The sequence below is a fragment of the Coturnix japonica genome, chromosome 4 (assembly GCF_001577835.2).
Source record: "Coturnix japonica isolate 7356 chromosome 4, Coturnix japonica 2.1, whole genome shotgun sequence".
NCBI lineage: Eukaryota > Metazoa > Chordata > Aves > Galliformes > Phasianidae > Coturnix > Coturnix japonica.
This window is the reverse complement of record NC_029519.1, coordinates 16,724,679-16,744,007: the sequence shown is the minus strand read 5'-3', so window position 1 is coordinate 16,744,007 and position 19,329 is coordinate 16,724,679. Positions and strand designations below refer to the sequence as shown.

The following is a 19,329-nucleotide window of genomic DNA, read 5'->3' as shown; positions in this document are numbered from 1 at the left end:
TTGTTTTATTCTTATGCTTCTCCTGAAGCTAAAGGGACTGGGAAGGAGGAGAAAAAAAACACTAAACACTCATAGCCAAACTGCAAAATTGATCTGAAATTCTCTCTTTTATTCAGTTCTGATCCAGGCTCACATAAAATCCGTGCTGAACACTACAACCACCTTTACTCCTACTTCAAAGAGGTTTTCAGCTTGCAGTAAGAAATGGCTTGCATCTCTCAATCTGATATTACTCATTAGAATTGCACCATTCATTACAATTGTTGGTGGTTCACATTTCAGGAGTCCTAAATCTGGTCCCGCTCTCACTCCTTGTTGCATAAATCCCAAAGTAGCTTTCAAATGCAAAACAAGTGGGAGGGAAGGAAGCAGCCCTAGTGTAATACTATTGATGTGTCTTGTCCCAGGTTTCTGCACACAGAAAAGCACCAGCTTAGCTGAGACAAGAATGTTGGGAAACAGCAGTTTCTCCCTCATAAAGAATTAGAGCTCAGCTCTTAGGAGTGCAGCATTGAAATAAGAATCAGCATTTTAACTGGAGACAAATGCACTAATCATGGTCATGAACACAGCTGAAATAAATGTCTCAGCAAAACCACTCAGTAATAGCATTAGTCATGATAAAGGAACTGAGTATTTTCAGGATAGGATACACTCAGAGAATACAAACAGAATCTTTTGTGCTCTCTTGTATAGAGGGATGATTCAGAGTATATATTTGAACAACTCGCTACTAAAATAACAGGGCAATTTGAGATATCCGCTAAAGGAATGAGTCTGGAAAAGAAAGAGCTGCTCTATAAGTTGTTTTCTAATTGTATGGATAACCAGCTCATCTATCACTGAGCAGGAACAGATCAGCAAAAAGAAGAAAAAAAAAAAAAAAAAAAAAGGAAAAAAATATATAGGAACAGTAAGAATTATTTTAAAAATAAATTGAAAAATAGATACCTATTTTACCTATGAGCATCCCTAAATCTTTTTTATATTAATAACTGATTACTTTATACACCCTGAAGTTGTTTTAACCCCCTCAGTGCCTCACACACCGATCGTCTTACAAGCAAATTGCTCAGCGCTGTGCAAAGAAAACACCAATGCAACTTCAGGCATTCTAGATACTAAGGCAGCATTAAAGCACCTATGCAAAACCACTCTTGTTGTCTGGGCTTTTTTTTTTTAGCACATGCTTTATGGAAGTGGGCAACTTACCACGTAAAAACATATCAAAAGGACAACGATTTTTTCTTGTTTAAAACTTGGAAGCACTACTTTCAGTATAACATAATATGAATAATAACGTAAAATAAAAAGATGATAGAAGCATTCCAGTACTCTGGCTCACGTATCCCAGCAATGTACAGCTGACGATGATTAAACAGAATTCTTAATTCTAAGTGTAAAACAAAATATGTCTGGCAGTAGCTGATGTCCCACAGCTCACTGTTCTCTCTCTCACATGTTACCCGATGCATTGCTGACCTCTAGTCGAGGAGCTCTGGAAATACAGGCTCTGGCCTCTCCCATGTAGGCAGATAACATCTGAAGCATTAATACAAAATCCAAACAATGAAGCAGAAGGTTAAAGGACTTTTGCCTCCTCTCAGCTGTGGTCATGAGACAGCCCAAAGTCACAATGCAAAGTGTAGACAAGCAGATGGAGGGTCTGTAATACATTGGTGGGAGAGATTTAGTGTAAGAACACAACACATTTTTGCTTCCTAGATTGGATGGAAAATGTAAAAAAAAAAAAAAACCTCGCTGCCATGTTTATTGGAGAAAAATTAGTATTGGGTTTTACAGCTGGGCAACTGTTCTTTATTGTAGTGTGTCCTCTATTACAGACTACTTCATGTTATTTGTAGACCACCTTCAGAAAGCTTTAGAAAAGCATAAACAGCCTTGGGTTAAAAGCACTGGATACAGAATTCAGTGTCCTTCTACATCTGTTTGCAGCTTAACTGACCTTGAGTTAAAAAATTTCAGCTCTGCAGACTGGTGTCCTTGTTTTGTAACATAGGAATAATCTCTGACTGCCCCTCTCTGCTTATTCCGGCTGAGAGATGGGCACAGGTATCACTGTTCTTGAGCACTGAAAACAGAACAGGCATAAAATCTTCAATGCTACTAACGTTAATTTTTTAATGGTGCCAGATAAGAAGCTGCACTCACTGGGATTTGCCATTACTTTCTAAGTGACAATATTTAGATATTGATATACAAATATAAATTATATCAGAAACAAGAAGGTCTGAGTACCTACCAGTAGCCAATTAATTCTGCTATGCCTAAAACCAGACAGATACAACATTTCTCTTCTGAATCCTGCTCTTTCTAGAATTATGTTCTATTTTTCTTGCTGGATTCTAATCCTTCAGACCATTACTTTATATATAATGTCACTGTTTCTTATATCTCACTGTTTTTCTTCCTCTCTGCTGCTTAAGTTTGGCTGTTATCCCCACTCCATGTCCAACTGCACATACAGAAATATCAAGCTCTATCATTTTCTCTTGCTTACTCAAAGCTCCATTATAACTCATATTGGGACTGTCACACACTGCTGCTCAGCATTGGATCGGGTGTTAATGAAAGGGCAAACAACTCTTTGCTACTTCATATGGTGGATCTCAATGCTAGTAGTCGATCTCCTTTCAGAAGCAGATCTGCCACAGGCTCCAAAAAGGAGATTTGCACATGTGGTCAGAGAAGAATACTGGGGTCAAGATCTACCCATGCAGATCTTCATTAGCTAGGAAGTCAGTCAGAGGTATGAAAAGTTTTGACACAGACAATTCAACTTGGTTGGAAATTTTCAATGTGAAGAGCAAAGTGGTCTGCAGAAAACCTATTTACCAAGAGGGTCATTTGATTCTTTATGTAGTGTTTCACATTTAAATGCTCAATGCCCAGTTGGAGAGGAATATCCATATTCATCTAAGGATCTCAGCTGCCACCACTAGGCACTTCCCAAGTTTAGTCTGAGACTGTCTCTAACCTAAAGAGATGAAACATAAGCTGACTGCAGTGCCCTATAAAAGCTGGATCTTGATCATGATACTACAGCCATTTTGCCAATGGTGACATTGCTCCCAATCAGAGAAAATACATGCTAACGCTAAGAATTAGGAAATATCCTGATTAGAGGCATCATGTCTACATCCTTTCCACCATGCTGTGGAACACTCACTCCAGCAGGGGACTCCACTTGATCAGCAGAAGGTAGCAGCAAGTCACTGATATATAATTAACATGCAACAGTGAATAATTAGTCAGCATCTGACCAATAACTGTGACATTCAGCTGCCTTTGCCTGTCTCAGAACACAGAAACATTTGCAACTCCCACAGACAGCTATTAATTCAAATATAACCTACTTCCCCCAGCAAGTGCAAAACACAGGCCAAAGGGAGCATCCCAATCTGTTGCACAGCGCAGTATGACGCAACAACATTTCCATACACTCCAGCATGCACAGCATGCTGGAAATTAGACCCAAACCCTACATTTGCAGACAGCAAGTCATAAACATTCTACTTGAATATTACAAAATACACACAAATACACAGTCTTCTTAATTGTTAAATGATTCCCGTTAGTTTGGACATGGTGACTTTGAATTTAGAACATTGTGCAACTACATAGTAGAAACTTCAGAGTTATGACTGACTGAGGTATGGCTGCTTAAGGAGTAAGTTTTCAAATCCATCACTTAATTGCTCCCTGTACATTAACCTATTAACAGAGGCCTGTTTATTGACTCTGCTTCGTGCCAAGTGCTTACAACAGCTACTCTGGGGTCTCCAGTGGAATCTCTCCATACACATACCGCAGGTAACAATTCCTGCTGATGCAGCATCATGCTGTTCTTCCAGCTGTTCTGATGCCAGCCAGAGAAATAGGGTCAGCACCGGTATCTTCTTTGTTTCCTGATGCTTGGCTTGCATCCTCCTTCCCTCTAGAGAGAGCACTGATCACAAAAGCACTTTATTATTATTGCTCCTGTTAAGTTCTTTTGCTCTACAGCAGAGGCCGCTCAGCCTAGCAAAACCCAGAGTGCAGGCTCTCCAGTGGAAGCAGTATTTTGATTTGAGAAACACATCTCCTACCTTTGCTTCTGCTGCTTTTCTATTTCCTCACACAAAATTCCGCAACAAATGTACCTCACACAGTGCTTCTAAGAGCAAAGATTTTTCACCGCTATGCCTCAAATGTTAAGCCTCAAACAGCAGCAGGCAGAAGGAAATTGCTTGCTAGGTGGACTGCAGTCCTGCTCATTGACTTGTGCAATTATTCAACAATGTCCTTGCTCTGAGCATGTGGATATGTGTCTTGATTCACTAGCTGTCAAAGACAATCCTGTTTCACGTCCCCTAAAAACATTACTAGATTTTGATTAAGGAAGGTCAAGGATGGCTTTTCCATTCTAATATTGAGACCTGAGGGGGAAAAAAAGAAAAAAGAAAAAAGGTACTCATCACCTTTTATCTCCACTTGAAAAATCAAATTGCCTGAAGTGATGGAAGCTACAGACAGCAGTACGTACAAGAACGCTGTCATGCAAATAGGTTCCTAAAACTACAGCGTGTAGATTAAGTCCCCTCAGAAGTATTTTTACAGAACAAAGCAATGCTCAGGCAGCCAATTCTAAGCCAATATCGATTTGCTGGTGCAGTTTTAAATGTGCATTGTTACTGACCTAGCATATTGGAGACTTAAATTAATCCTTAATGCTCCAATACATTCCAAAACAAAACAAAACAAACCTTCCCCAATATCTGACTTGCTTTTGAAGGTAAGAATGTCAAGAGACATAATTAGCTTTATCTGCAGGCTCCAAATCTTAGCCTGGCACCACTGTCAATAAAACACATCCTCAGTCAGTGTGAAATTGGAGTAGCTACACTGGATCTGCTACATGCAGCTGCAGTATTTCACACCAACTGAGGATCGAAGTATACATGCATAAGTGAAGGAAGCATATGTTTTCATCTGGATTAATAATGCTGCAGAACACAGAGCATCTCAAGCTGAGTAAAACAAATGACAAGTTCAATAAGAAATACATTCTTCTAATTGAGTTTAGGGCACTAACTTCTGTCTTCTAACAGGGAATCAGACTCATAGAGGATATCTCTACATTAATTAGGAGCAAGACTGTCATGTAGTAATGGGAGGATGGTTGGGCTAGATGATCTTATAGGTCCTTTCCAACCTTGTGATTCTATGACTCTCTGGATTTTAATGAAATAAAGTTATGTCTGTGGCTTCTCTAGGATATTAAAGTTAATTTATCTGAGGAAGACACATAACAGCTGGCTTTTTCTTTCTGTAGGAATTGGGAGAACAGTTCATTGAGGAAGGCAAGCAAGAGTTAGCATTCAGAACAAGGTCTTATCTGCTAAGGCACAGATTTTGATATGCTGAAAGCCTCAATCAGCAAGATGGAATTACAGAAATCCAGCAGGCTGATGGAACAACAAATCCTACTGCCATCATGGTAGAGCAGTGCTCCTCATGGCAGTGATCATGAATGACAGACAGGATTTAGATACAGTACGCAGCCAAAGCATTTTTCAGCTACAAGCTCCCAATCATGCTGACCTCAAATCATTTGGCCACACAGAAATATACTTGCCAGCACAGTATTAGACAGCTATTGTTTCACATCTTGTGTTGCTAAACAAGAGAACTTAAATCTGAAAGGTTTTTAGCTGCCTTTGTCCAAATAAAGATTGCCAAACCCATTTAGCATTTTAGAAAACAAATATCCAAGTATCCATTCACTGAAGAAGTGATAGGACATGGCAGCTCACAAGTGTGGCAAGCAGTTCAACAAACAGACACCAGCAAGCTACAATAGCTAAAGGTTTCCATCTGCTCCCACCTGTGGGACCTCACTGGACTGATCCTCACTAAACACAGGAGAGCACTGTGGTGTTACATTAACCCCTCAGTCTTGCTTAGCATTTTAGTAACAAAATCATTCACACACATTATGAAAATTCAGACCCTCTCCCATAAGGTAAAGGAGGAGTAATTCTGTTCAAAATTAAAGTTTAACATTTTTGAACGGAACACTTAAGATTTCCCTTGAAGTTCTAGTCTGTTCTATTTCAGGCTGATGACAGCAGACACCTCAGTTCCTCACTGCTACCAAAAGGCCCCTTGATTAGCTCCAGGCCTCAGGGTGAAGCAGATAGGACCTGCTTACTGGCCCAGCCAGGCAGGGGAGTTGGAGCTCCGTGATCCCTGAAGTCTCTCCCAACACCGGTCATTCTGTGATTCTGTGACTAGCACACATTCTCTGCCTAACCTGCCAAGTACTGAAGTTTGTCTTTTTCCACCTTCCACAGCAGCTGCAGCACAGGTGATGAATGCTTTTTCAGTCACTACTACACTGAAAATCATGAAGTTGTTTCACAGTATGGGTCTGCATGTGATCTTTTCAAAAGACTTTTAAACAAGCAACACAACTGCAGAAGTGATTTCACTGCCTATTATAGTGCAGTAAGAGTTGTAACACAAGAAACACATCAGCTGGTGTTTTTATACAAATGTGATTTTAATTCTGTCCACGTGCTTTCTGCACAGCAGAAAGGTGCCATACCAAAAACAAAGGAAGCGCTCCATACAAAGTTCCTGATGCTTAATGCTTCAGGAAGTCAATCATTTTTTGGTAAAGATGACGATGCAAGGTATTGTTATAGATGTTATTATCCTGGTTTGGATCAGTCTCCATCATGTACAACTCTCCTGCATGGATATCCTCAAAGTTAGCACTGAAGTTCTCAGGATTAAACTGAACCCATACAGTATATCTGTAGTCAATTGTACGCATGGAATAGCCCATGATTCTGATGTCTTTTAGCTTCGGCTTGTCAGAGTCCCATTGCGGAGTGTCTGCAGGCCGGGGATATTGGCTGAATGCAATAGGTTCTTCACTGTAACACTTGTCAGTGTCATTACAACCATCCTCCTTCATCAGTACCTTCTGTTCAGAGGACTTAAAATACCGGACAATGCTTGCCCCCTCAGTACACAGTGCAACATGAAATGAAGCACCTGGGCACGCAGGAGGAACCTGCAGGCCAGCAAGTTCAGCAAGTGTTGGAAACAGAGAGACGAGCTCTACCATTTTTGTGCTTTGTCCTGGAAGAAACACCAAAATACACATTACTGAACACGATGATTTAACAGAAATTGGTACATATCTGGAACTTACGTAATTAAACTGGTATTTTATTGATAGTGCCCTGTAATAGATTTGTGGAACAACATAATCAAGGTGTGGCAGTTTGCTCTGAGGATGCTCCGCTACAGATACTTGAGTGAGAAGAAACTTTTGAACTTACAGTTCTCAAATGTGCAGATTCTTCAAGACAATGATATTCATTGCTTTGAGAAAAAAACTTCAGAAAGACAATTACAGTGTCAATTGTTTAACATGACTGCTTTTATCAAAACAGTGCTACATAGAGACTGCCTACTTATTACTGTTTCAAAGCAGCTGCCGCTACAAAAGGGAGGCCGAGTACTGTTTCATTCTTGTGTAGCAGAGATGCCTAAATTACCTGATGTATTAACGCAGGCACCTACTGCTAAGGTGTAGCTAACCATAGTAAAGGTCTGTGTCCACACAAGGAACATTCCCTTCATCATTTCGTTCCCTCTTAGCACAGACACACACTCAATAACACTGAGAAGCTGCTCATACGTGAAGCATCATTGCATTATCACTTGTTTTTTAAGTATATTCAGTGCAAACAAACAGAGCCAAAAACTTACCTTGCGGTCCCAAGCCTAAAATATGGCTAAATGGATCAAGGTAGGGGAAGACTCTCCCTCCTTGCCTAGCAGACGAAGTTGTCATTCCTGGTACATAAAACATCAGTGGCACTTGGGTAGCAACATCAAAATTGCTGTATTTTGCCCATTCACCATGTTCTCCCAGGGACCATCCTAAATGACAGAGAGTGTAATTCACAACAGATACAGACTTGTAATTTAGAAGTCATTTCTTTTTCACTGTAAAGTGACTTTGGCTGTTGAGGCCATTACTCTTATCAAGGTTATATTAAAATGCAAATAACCTATCTATGTTTAAACATAACAAGATTTTTCTAATAGGAAAACTATTTCAACAGCCATGTAAATCTTGCAACTTGATATACTCATATCAAGGGAACAATTACACCTGTCCCTATTTCCATTAACCTAGATTAGAATTAGGAAATCAGTATTAAAACAGCATAGAAGAGGAGCTGGGGTTTGTCATTGCACCTGCATGAATCTCCACACTGAATCCACAAAGCACTAGTGTAAGTTTTGTGCAGCTGCCAGCTCTCCAATACTCCTGTTACACAGTAACTGAATATCCATTGGAGCGAAGACAGCCATCTAAGCCAGACTGCCATATCAGGATGTTACTCTGAATGAAACAGAGGTCAAATCTCTTTAGCTTTCTTCTTCCTCTAGGAAAAGATACCAACGTGACTTCCTTCCTGGGCAGACTGATCACTAACTTCATTATTAGCAAAATTTTTTGTATCACTTCGATGCCATGGTACTGGAAACACCACCTGTTTAGTTAACCGCAGTCTACAGACTGAGATGCAGATTGGCAAGTCAGGAGGTACATCTAGAGCTTCTTCTGTACAAAAAGTATGCAAAAAAAAAACCCAAAAAGCAAAAAAAACCCCAACATTTTAGTGGTTAATGAGAAAGCTTGCCCACTGTAGCAGATGCCCTTTACAAACTGCAAAGAGGGCTATTACTCATAGCCAACCCTCAACCTGATTAAAGACAGAGGTGCCTGCAGAGGAACAGAACCACGGCCAAAGAAATCCATGTCAGTCCATTAAGCAAGGACAGACTAGCCAGATGTACAAGGTACAGCAGCTCTGCTGTACTAATGTACAAACACACTCTCAATTAATACTCCAGCACTGAGCTGTGCAAAATTTACTAGCAGTGAACTGGAAGTAGATTTAGACACTTACCATGATCAGCAGTAAAAACTACTATTGTGCTATTTGAGAGTCCTACATCATCTAAAGCATTCAAGAGCAGGCCGACCTGCATATCCAGGTAAGAAACTGCTGCATAGTAGCTCTGACGAATCAGCCTCTGCAAGTTAAGAAAAGGAAGGAAGAAAAAAGATTAATACCTCAGAACATCTAAAAGCAGCCTTTTGCTCCCTTGCATTTGAGTAAATTAATGAAGTTTGACTTCACTGTATTGACAGCTTACCTGGAAGTCATCTGGAAGTGGTCCGTAAGGGAAAGTAACATTCAATGCTTTCACATCATCTCTCTGTCTGATATCCATCCAAGGGTTGTATGCCACAGGAGGCAGTTTCTCAGGCACCCAGGGATCTGGGGCTAAAGTGATGTTTTCCAGGGGGTACAACTTCAGGAATTCCTTTGCAACACAAGCACACAAAGACTGTCCTCAACTCTAAGGTCTACTGTAAAGCTGCATTGCAAAGCATTAACCATTTCTCCTTGCATGACCCTTCCTTAATATTCTTACAGTTAGTTTATAAGACTTCAACCACCCCCAAGTGTAAAAAGGTGATACTGCTATGCTACTTAATCCCAACAAATTCCCCCAAAATTGTGAGTTAGTAACTGGTATCATACCTTTCCAGTAGTCTCCCAAGTCTCAAAATCACACTTAAATATAAGGCCCAACATTGCTACCTCTGATATGAGTAGGACTTCCACTACTGGCTCATATGGAGAAGCGAGAAGGCCTTACTACGTCCTGCTTCATCATGACAAACAGTATCTCCATGCAATAACTGTCACACTATTAAGGTGATAAGCGTCCAAATTTTATCTGACAGGTCACAACTCTCTCATTAAACATCCTGAAATTCAACACAGCCAGCTGCTAAAATTACACTGAGTAAAGGTTGATTTTCAGTTGTCTTTCCAGAAAAAAAAAAACAAAACAGTAACAAAGCATCTTTTCTAAATTCCATTCACCATAGGCTTCAGGTTTCTCACCTGTGGGTACCTCAAAGGGATATGTGGCTTATGGTAACCAACAGCCAGGAAGAATTTTTGCTTCTTGGTTTTCATAACATTCAGTAAACGTATGGCCTCTTCAGTGGATTGAATATCAGGCAGAGTACCACCGGGCATTTCTGTCACATCTACTGGGCACACCAAGTTGGCATAAAGTCTTCCATCTTTTCCCCTGCAGGTCTTTATTTAAATAAATAACAACAGTAATAAAAAAGTTATGTAATTTAAATTCTGTATAAGCAACGAAATGATCTTTAGTTCTGTAATTATCAAATAAACCGATTACTCAACCCTTTAGCCAATAAATGGTTCTGCAGATCATACACAAAAACGAATTTCATGACTTCTATGAACACTGAAAGCACCAACTAGCTTGATGACTGAGGCAGAAAGTTTCAGGAGCTGATGAATACATAAAATACACAACAATTCTCATGTCTAAAGAAAAGCAGAATCTTTTCTAAAGGTGGCCAAAAGATGAAAAGCAGTAACACAGAAAAATACACCGCTTCTATAATGAATAGAGACTCTGACCTATTAACAAGAACGTACAACTTGGTTACACTATACACATGCATTTATTTATTCTTCTGATCCCATAGCTGCCTGAAAGCTACTACTGATTCATTTATTTCTGAGCAAGTGCCAGCCATTTATGGTCAGTGAAGAAAGATAAATTTGCCTAAATGGTTGCCAAGGAAAGGCAGCCTCAGCAGGTTGCTTGGGAAAACTGTTAAATGAACATAAAGAGAAACATGTCATGGGTACAAATGCTGTTGTTAAAACCTGTATTTTTCAGCAGTAAATGCAAGAACGAAGTATTAAGGCTGTCTGTACCCTCATGGCTGGATCTCCTAGCTCTGACATTTACAAACTCTATCACTCAGTGTTATTGTAGTATGTGCGTAAGTGTAAAATAGATTCTTTTAGGCCATGTTTAAGAGTAACAAACAGTCTAGAAAACCAAAGTTCCACATTATTTAAAGTTTAATTCAATTAAAAGCTCCCCCCCTCCCCCCAGCTCTATATCAAATCTATCAACCATTCTTTGTTAGCATCCCACAAATCACCTTTACCTTATCATTTTCGTATTTTTCAGTAGAAGGATGAAAGGGTGGAATGGACCAGCTGTATGGATAGTCATCACTGTAATTGGATGAAACTCCTGACAAAGTTAAAGATATAAAAGTGTTCTAGTAAATCAGTAAATCAGGAAGCTCCAATACAAACGTGAATTGCTTTCAAAATATATGTATATTCATAATTCCACATTCTAAATGTAGGCTATTTTCCCTGAAATACACCTGTTATTGAGGAAAGACACTTGAGGTTTTCAAAGAACCTTACTTTAGAAGCAGAAAAAACAGAACTAATGAATATATACATTCCTATTCAGATTTATCATCAACTGAACATCTGTATACCCACATAAGTTTAGCTGTGGGGTAAAGATTTATTAGAACAAGAATCACCTATGTGATTCTAATCACTATTTTTCATCCCAGTATTATTACTTTTTAACTAAAGAACCAATTTCCTATTTATCCAGTAACATCAGCCATACGGTCTATATCCCCTGATCCAGACAGCCTACTGTGAAACACATTCTCAAAAACAGACCTCATATACAGAGCATGTTATGCAGATGACAACTCAAACCTCACCAGGATGAAAAACTTTCCCCACAGACATGGTCATGTAGCCATTCTCTTTGAAATACTGGGGCATTGTGGAATAGTTTCCTGAATGCACTCTCCAATAGGAATAGAAGTCATACAGCCGGGTAGTATCAGGTCTGCGTCCAGTAAGGAATGACACTCTGCTTGGTGCACACACAGCTTGCTGAGGAGAGAGACAGACACAAGGAAAATCAGTTCTGAATGTAATACAAAGCACATCTAGCATCTGCAGCCTACCAGCTTCAGCATGGCTGGACTAAACATCCAAGGGCTCAGAACTGCAGTGAAAGTGATATACTTCAAGCTGGACTGAACAGCATCCTTATCAGGAGCACAGATTCCCAACTAGAAAACATTATCAAGATATACATTTACCTACCCATCATTATCCTTTGATAACCAGTTCCTATACACTGAAGTTCATATATTACATTTCAGCACAAACATTCTTTTCTAATACAATCTACTATTACAATGCCAGTACTTACTTTGCAGAGAGAAAACATATTCATTTTTATCTCACCTGTGCATATGCATTGCTGAACACAATACTTTGAGAAGCAAGTTGATCAATGTTTGGAGATTTCACAAGGTTATCTCCATAACAACCCAAAACAGGACGCAGGTCATCCACAACTATAAACAGGACATTCATGCCATCTAAGAGAAAACAGAATAAGAATACACTAACTCAAGCTCCAGCAAGTAAAGGATATTTTACACAGACTTAATGCATCCCAGAAATTTTCTGGAAAATTTAACCTGGAAGAATACTTAAGAGAAAATAAGTTAAGTCAACATGAACATCTAATATCTTTAGAAGGGAATGTAAATACTGGGATTTAATCCCTCAGACAACGCAGATGAATTCAAATGTTCTCTTTTCACTAGGCCTAGGCAGAACAACTGTATTTTCACTTCCCTTTTTCACAGAATCATAGAACCAGTTAGGCTGGAAAAGACCGGTCAGATCATCTTGTCCAGTCATCAACCCTTCCCCACCACGTCCCTCAGTTCCTCATCTCCACAGTTCTTTAACATCTTGAAGGACAGTGATTCCATCACCTCCCTGGGCAGCCTCTTTACTCTTTCTAACAGTAAATCTTTCCTAACATCCAACCTGAACTTCCCCTGGTGCAATTCAAAGCCATCACCTCCAGTCCTATCGCTATTACCTGGGAGCAGAGGCCAAGCCCCCATCTCAACACAACCTCCACTCAGGCAGCTGTGGAGAACAATGAGCATCTTCTACTCCAGACTGAGCATCCTCTACTCCACTGACCCATCCCAGTTCCCCCAGCTGCTCCCCATCAGACTTGTGCTCCAGAGCCCTCACAGCTCCATTGCCCATCCCTCCACACTTTCCATATCTGTATTGTATTGAAGGGCCCAACAGTGCACTGTGCTATGACCTCACCAGTGCTGGGCACAGAAGGATGATCACCTCCTGCTCCTGCTGGCTGTACTGCTGACAGAAGCCAGGATGCCACTGTTGGCTTTTTTGGCCTCCTTGTTTCTCTCTACAGTATTTTCTCCAGCTACCTCCAGTTCTGAGCAGAAAAAAAAGCAATAAACCAAAAAGCTGCAAACTCATTTACAGCTGACTCCTTCTGAACTTTACAGCCTACAAGCTGCGGCCAAAGGAGGATAGTTTTCCAAGCTTATTCCTACTCCAAATAGAGTGACAAGCTATCTAATACAACATGTATGTTTTTAAACGCTCCCTGAAGGCAGCAAGTTACATTACAGCTCCAACACAACATAAAGTACTGGCAGCAGCACCCTCAGCCGGTAAGGACGGAGCCCAGCCCTGCAGCAAGGCACCCAGCTCGGCTGTACACGGAAGGCCCTGGAGGGAGCCCATGACCTGGCACGGCGCCTTAACCCAGGCCCCGTGAAGCTCGGCCTGACTCGGCCCTTTCATTCCGCTGCCGTGAAGGACGAGACCCACCCAGGCCCCGCCGCACCTCCGGGCCCCGTCGTACTGTGAGTGCGGAGCCTGGAGGCCGCAGCTGCCGGGGAGAAGAGTGCGAAGACTCCGCACAAAGCCGCCAGCAAACAGTGGAAGACTCGCCCGGCCTCCGCCATCTCGCAGTGCCTCGGGGCGGGCGGAGCACTGCAGTGGGGCGGGGACAGGGGCGGTCGGTCCCGGCGGGGCTCTGACTCCCGGGTCGGTCACCGCGCCGTTATCCCGCATGATGGCGCCGTCGCCCCGCGAGAGCTGCGCTGTGATGCTGTGAATCTATAATTGTGTTCTTTATGTGCTTCAGGAGTGGGTGGCTCCTCGTTTTTTATGAGAATTAAAATGTTGCCGGTGTGATTTTTTGAGAGACTATAGGATGTGTAGCTGAAAAACCTGATATGTTATGTATTAGTATGCATGAACACTTTCAATCACATGAACTTTCTCTGATATTACAGTAACATGTACTTTTATTCCTTTCTAGAGACATTAAATATGCCTAAAGAACATGAGGAATCCTGTTACTACAAATTCAGTTACTGCAAAGCACGTAGCGTTTAACCAGCTCATTCAGTTAATTTGATGCATATTTTGGAATTAATTTTGTATGTTAGCATATCTCACAGGTTTTGGCATCTCTTCTAGCAAAGATGAGCTTCTAGAAATATTGAACAGTGCATCCCTAAGTGAGACTTCTTCATTTGGAGACTTTTAATGGAAAAAGCCAAGGAAATTTTCTGCTGTTTTACATGGATTAAATTACCATAAAACTTACCTCTCTCAAATGCAAATATGTTAAGTGGCACTTGATAAGGTCTTCCTGGTTCTCCTGATACACATATTTAGCAATCATCTTGAGTCCACTAGAGAACAAATTGCACAGGAGTTCTTTTCAAAGATTATACAAGCTTGATGCTAAAAAGTGAGCTGGAATTATTGCAGGCACTGAAATCAGAGCCCTAATATTATGTCTTTGACAAACTGTTCCCACAGCTCAGATGTTCGCTCCACCCTGGATGTAAGGTCATCTGAGCAGCCTGTGATTCAGTTCCTGAGCTAACACCACTGTATTGGCTGTGATGAGTCAGGACAGTAACGAAAGGTTAAATCCCAACATTGCCTGAGCTAGACAACAATCCTCCTCACCCATTCTACTAGAAATTCTTGCTAAATCAGCCAAGATCTTCCACCTACTGCCACCACCACTGAGTATCAGATCTGGCACAGCCTAACAGTATGCAGAGATGTATACTGAGGGTCTGGGGGTCTGCAGTAGAGCTTGCACAAATATTAACAGCAAGATGAGGCCATCATCACAACAGCTGAATATCTTAAAATCAGCCAGTTTCTATGACAGACTCTATTTAAGATACAGTACAAAATTAGCACAGCAATATTTTAGTAGCAGAAAATCCCATTAATGCAACTCCATAAGAAATGGCTGTATTATCAGAAAATATAAAAGATAAAAGAAAACATCTGACTAATCAAGAAGCTTCTAAGTGGCAAAAGCCTCTTATCTCTACAGTGATTTTTAAAAAGCTCTGCTTTCCTTCTTGTTTTATGTACCAATCAACTTTATTTCTGTAAAAGTTGGTATATAGCAAATGAGAAAGAGGCCTGGTAAAAACACTAGTGCATAAATTAATAAAAGCAGTCTTGTCTAGCATATATGGTGAGGAAGTGAAATCCAACAGCAGACATGGAGCTTCCTGAACCACTGAGACATAAAGTTGATGTCTCTAAATAATATTTTTATTTCTGAACTATGTCGTAGGTGTAATTCCAGAACCAGATCAAATGTCCTTTAAGTCCTTTGTGAAGCTTAGCACCCAAGGGTAAGCCAAAAACAGTGTATCAAGCACATCTGCATAGAGCTTGTTACAGCTCTTACAATAGATGATCAAATAGGATTGTGGGCAAGTACACTGCAGCATAGCCCCTGACAAACATGAAAAACAAAACAAAACAGAAAAGAAAAAAACAACAAAAGCCATGATCAACCTTTACTCTGAAATATTCTAGCAGCCGTAAGTTTTGGAAAACAGATTTGCTAGGAGGAGGTAATGGGAGTCTTTCTTGGGGCTGGTGTTCTTCAACATACTTTTCAGTGACACAGCCAGTAGGATCGAGTGCAACCTCAGCAAGTTTGCTGATGACACCAAGTTGAGTGGTGCAGTTGACACAATAGAAGGAAGGGATGTCATCCAGAGGGACCTGGACAAGCTTGAAAAGTGGGCACATGTGAAGTTAATGAGATTCAAAAAGGCCAAGTGAAGGGTGTTGCACTTGGGTTGGGGCAATTCCAAATAGAGTACAGAGTGGGCAAAGAACTGAAGAGAAGCCCTGCGGAGAAGGACTTGGGGGTCCTGGTGGACAAAAAACTAGACATGAGCCAGAAACGTGTGTTCACAGCCAACAGTATCCTGGGCTGCATCAGCAGAGAGGTGGCAGCGGGGAGGGAGAGGATTGTCCCCCTCTGCTCTGCCCTTGTGAGACCCCATCTGGAGTACTAGGGGGGGGCAGCCAGCCCACAGCAGGTGTTGAGGTTTGATGATCTTTAAGGTCCCTTCCAACCTAAACCAGTCTATAATTCTATTATTCTATTTCATCCTAAAGGTAAATTTATACAAATCTTTGTTCAAACATTCTGCAGATTCTCTTTTCTATTTATATAATAATATTTCTGATTCAAGTGCATATTTGTAATGATAAACATGAAAAAAAAACCACCCTAAAATTACCAGTTATCTGTAATTAAAGTAGATACATCCTTTGCAGATTTCAAAACACTGCTTCAAATCCTGTTTGGGGCAAACAGCTGCATGATACATTTTCTAGCATCATACTGGCAGAATTGTTTCTGAAATCCATAGGTTTTTGGTGTATAATTTTCATCAAATCACAATCCCAACTGGCATTAGTATAAACAGCAACTTGCTTAAGTAATACTTTATGAGTCAATAACAGTTTTGGGCTGCAGAACAGTGATTTCGAAGCACATTCGGTACACAAAAATAAAAAAAAAGCCTTTGCTCTTAAACTAATTTGCCAAATAAGACACAGAGATGATTTCAAACTTCAGTTTCAGAAGGCCTTAATTCCAAAACTAAGCAACTGCATTTAATGCCAGTGCCAATCACGTCTTTGTAGGTATTAGATCATTGCTGTTTTTAATGGTGTAAAATTACAGGCTGGCCTAAAGATTTTCTAACAGATTGAGAGAGATTCTTTGCCAATTACCAGTCAATCTCCACTCTGTGAACAAATGTTAACACTGAGGCATACAGTAAAATCTGCAGAATTTCAAATGGGGATTTTCAAGCCCAGAGATATGTCTTTTTGTGGAAAATTACTGTTCTGCCAGAGACCAGGAATAATGATGCTGGAAACAGGTCATGGATATGCTGTCGTCCACATAAGTGAATTATTACTGAGCTACTACCCTCACTTTAAATGTTACTATATTCTAGTAATCTAACAGTGTCATTTGGAGACATTTGAAAAGCAAAAAGGACACGTGAATCATCAGGTATGTTAGACAGGAGTCAAGGCTGTTACCAACAGAAAAGCAAGCTTGACAAATTGAAAGGCTGATTCAGTTTTTTTTTCCATCACTTCACTTTGTTCAGCCAAGCACGGGGAACGTTCTGAGTTATGGTTTTCATACAGAACACAACTGTAAGTAGATGGCTTGAAGAAGTAACGGCACTGATTATAAAGCAGACATTATATGATGTCTTCTTGAGCTCATGTGAGGTACTGGGAACATGGAATAAAGATGAAATGTCTGTTTGGTCCCCAGCATAAACCATCTCACAGGATTCAGTTCCTCATGCTCAAGGAATCACCAGCAGACTGGAACTGGATAATGTGCTTTGTTTACCCCTCCCTCTACTTACTGCCGCCCTCACCTCCAACACACACACAAACACACTCCTTAAAATAAAATGTAAATTCAAGAGAAATGTAATTCTTGAAGTTCAGACACCTTGGCTGTTCTTTGCTGCCTAGCCCTTCTCCATATCACCCTCACAAGTATAGTATCTGGCCATAGCAATCAAGAAAACTGAAACCACCAAAACATCTAAGAAAGACACCAAAATCCCCATTGCCACATTGTCTAACCAAAAATGTAGCTTGAGCTTTCCTGATGTAATATCATCTGTGGAGGTTGGCTTTAATATTTCCTACATTTTACTGATTTTTATGGCTAGGTAACACTTTTGCCCTGGGGTTTCTGGAAGCAGATAAACAGCAGAGCTGGTGTTTGTATGCAGATCAGTAGCTACTTGGTACCCATTTTATTTTTGACGACATCAAAGCAAACTATTTGACTGCTTCCCATTAACAACAGCAAAACTAACCAAAAGGAAAACTGGGTATCAAAACATCTTTATGTTGGTGGATATGGGGCTATTTAAGTTCCTTTTGCAAAACAGCACCTTGAATGGCTCAGAGGTTTTATTAACTAACAGCAGAATTACTGCATGGTTGATACAGCACTGGCATTATTACTGTTACATTGCAGTGCCCAGTGAATGTATATTGAAAAAAATATGCTTACAAACACTTAGCAAGGATGTATCACTTTTCCATTGCAATTGCAGTGCATGTTTTCTTAGCCATCACAGCTTTTTGCTCTACATTTAATTTAAACTTGCTGACAATGGAGCCTGTCACAGCCATTAGTTTCTCTGCATCATTTTAATCTGTAAAACACAGCTCATTGTATTGATCAGTATTAGAGGTTTACTGTGAGCGTAAATGACTATGAGCTTGTAGTGAGAGTTCTTTAGAAATGATGACACACTGAAAAATTTAAGAACCTATATCTGAACAGTTAAATATTACCAAAATCTTTGTGTGTGTTTTCTGCACAGTTACCTTAAGTAGAGGGATCCAACATGAAGGAATTATTCTTCTTTCTCAGGGCTCTTGCTCAGGGCTCGCCTGCCTCCAGGAACAAACTGTTGTAGCAGAAAAGCTGAAGTACATCAGCAGCAAGAAAGGTGGGTGAGCAGCTGCACTAAGAGGTTCCAGGTAGGTCAAAGCTCAATGAAGGATAATTTTTGTGAAGTTTTTGCTTAGGAGCAAAAAGTCAAAAAAGACATCATTTGTGAGTGCACACTTTGAGCGTTTATACTTTGCACAACTTTCACCCTCCTGAGCATCTTTCCATCACCTTTTTACCTCATCAGTATCTGAAGACTGCCTAGCTTTCATCCTTTCTTTCCCCTCTCCTTTCTTCCATTACGTTTTCACACATCTCTTTCAACCTGATTGCTTGCCAGTTTCCTCATACACCCTCCCTGCTACTATTACTTATGTCAACTTGTCTTTGCTCCAGTAACTAATAAGGTGCAGTTACGGAAAAGATGAAGGGAAAAAAAAAAACATTTTAATCTGAATTTATTTAGCTTAAGTTCTCAGCCTTCACTCTGGTTAAAGTTCTTCAGTGCTGTTTTCTCTCCATGAAGGTACTTACACAACGTAAGCAATCTCAGTGTCGTTGAAATACTCAGTTCATTAGGACATCTCATTCCCTGTGCATTTAATCACTCTCGCAACTCTTATCTGTGGAATTCTGAATTTCAACCTGATTCAGGGCCATTTAAACAGCTGATGTGATCACATCCAACATAGAAATGAA

At 40.4% G+C, this 19,329-nt stretch overlaps 1 protein-coding gene across 3 annotated transcripts; it reads right to left on the bottom strand.

Annotated features, from left to right (window-relative positions):
• Nucleotides 1-6,544: 6,544 nt before the first annotated feature.
• On the bottom strand, nucleotides 6,545-13,834 carry IDS (iduronate 2-sulfatase). 3 transcript variants are annotated; one of them, XM_015860833.2, is made up of 9 exons: nucleotides 13,681-13,801; nucleotides 12,237-12,373; nucleotides 11,699-11,876; nucleotides 11,111-11,199; nucleotides 10,014-10,214; nucleotides 9,253-9,423; nucleotides 9,003-9,129; nucleotides 7,789-7,962; nucleotides 6,545-7,152 (listed from the first exon to the last, which is right to left on the bottom strand). In XM_015860833.2, exons 1-9 carry the CDS (start codon nucleotides 13,799-13,801, stop codon nucleotides 6,650-6,652), a joined length of 1,701 nt encoding a protein of 566 aa, XP_015716319.1. In that variant the 3' UTR covers nucleotides 6,545-6,649. The 3 variants fall into 3 exon arrangements, with proteins under 3 accessions (XP_015716319.1, XP_015716320.1, XP_015716321.1); XM_015860834.2 differs by having other exon boundaries at nucleotides 6,552-7,152; nucleotides 13,699-13,834; XM_015860835.1 differs by having other exon boundaries at nucleotides 6,552-7,152; nucleotides 13,665-13,769.
• Between the last annotated feature and the right edge of the window lie 5,495 nt (nucleotides 13,835-19,329).

Bases quoted from the DNA above. Each gene is read 5' to 3' on its own strand.
- IDS (XM_015860833.2), bottom strand. From the start codon at position 13,801: ATGGCGGAGGCCGGGCGAGTCTTCCACTGTTTGCTGGCGGCTTTGTGC. The intron at 12,374-13,680 runs GTGCGGCGGGGC...GTTTTCTCTTAG, and splicing joins CAGTACGACGGGGCCCGGAG to ATGGCATGAATGTCCTGTTT. The intron at 9,130-9,252 runs GTAAGCTGTCAA...CTTAACTTGCAG, and splicing joins CACTTCCAGATGACTTCCAG to AGGCTGATTCGTCAGAGCTA.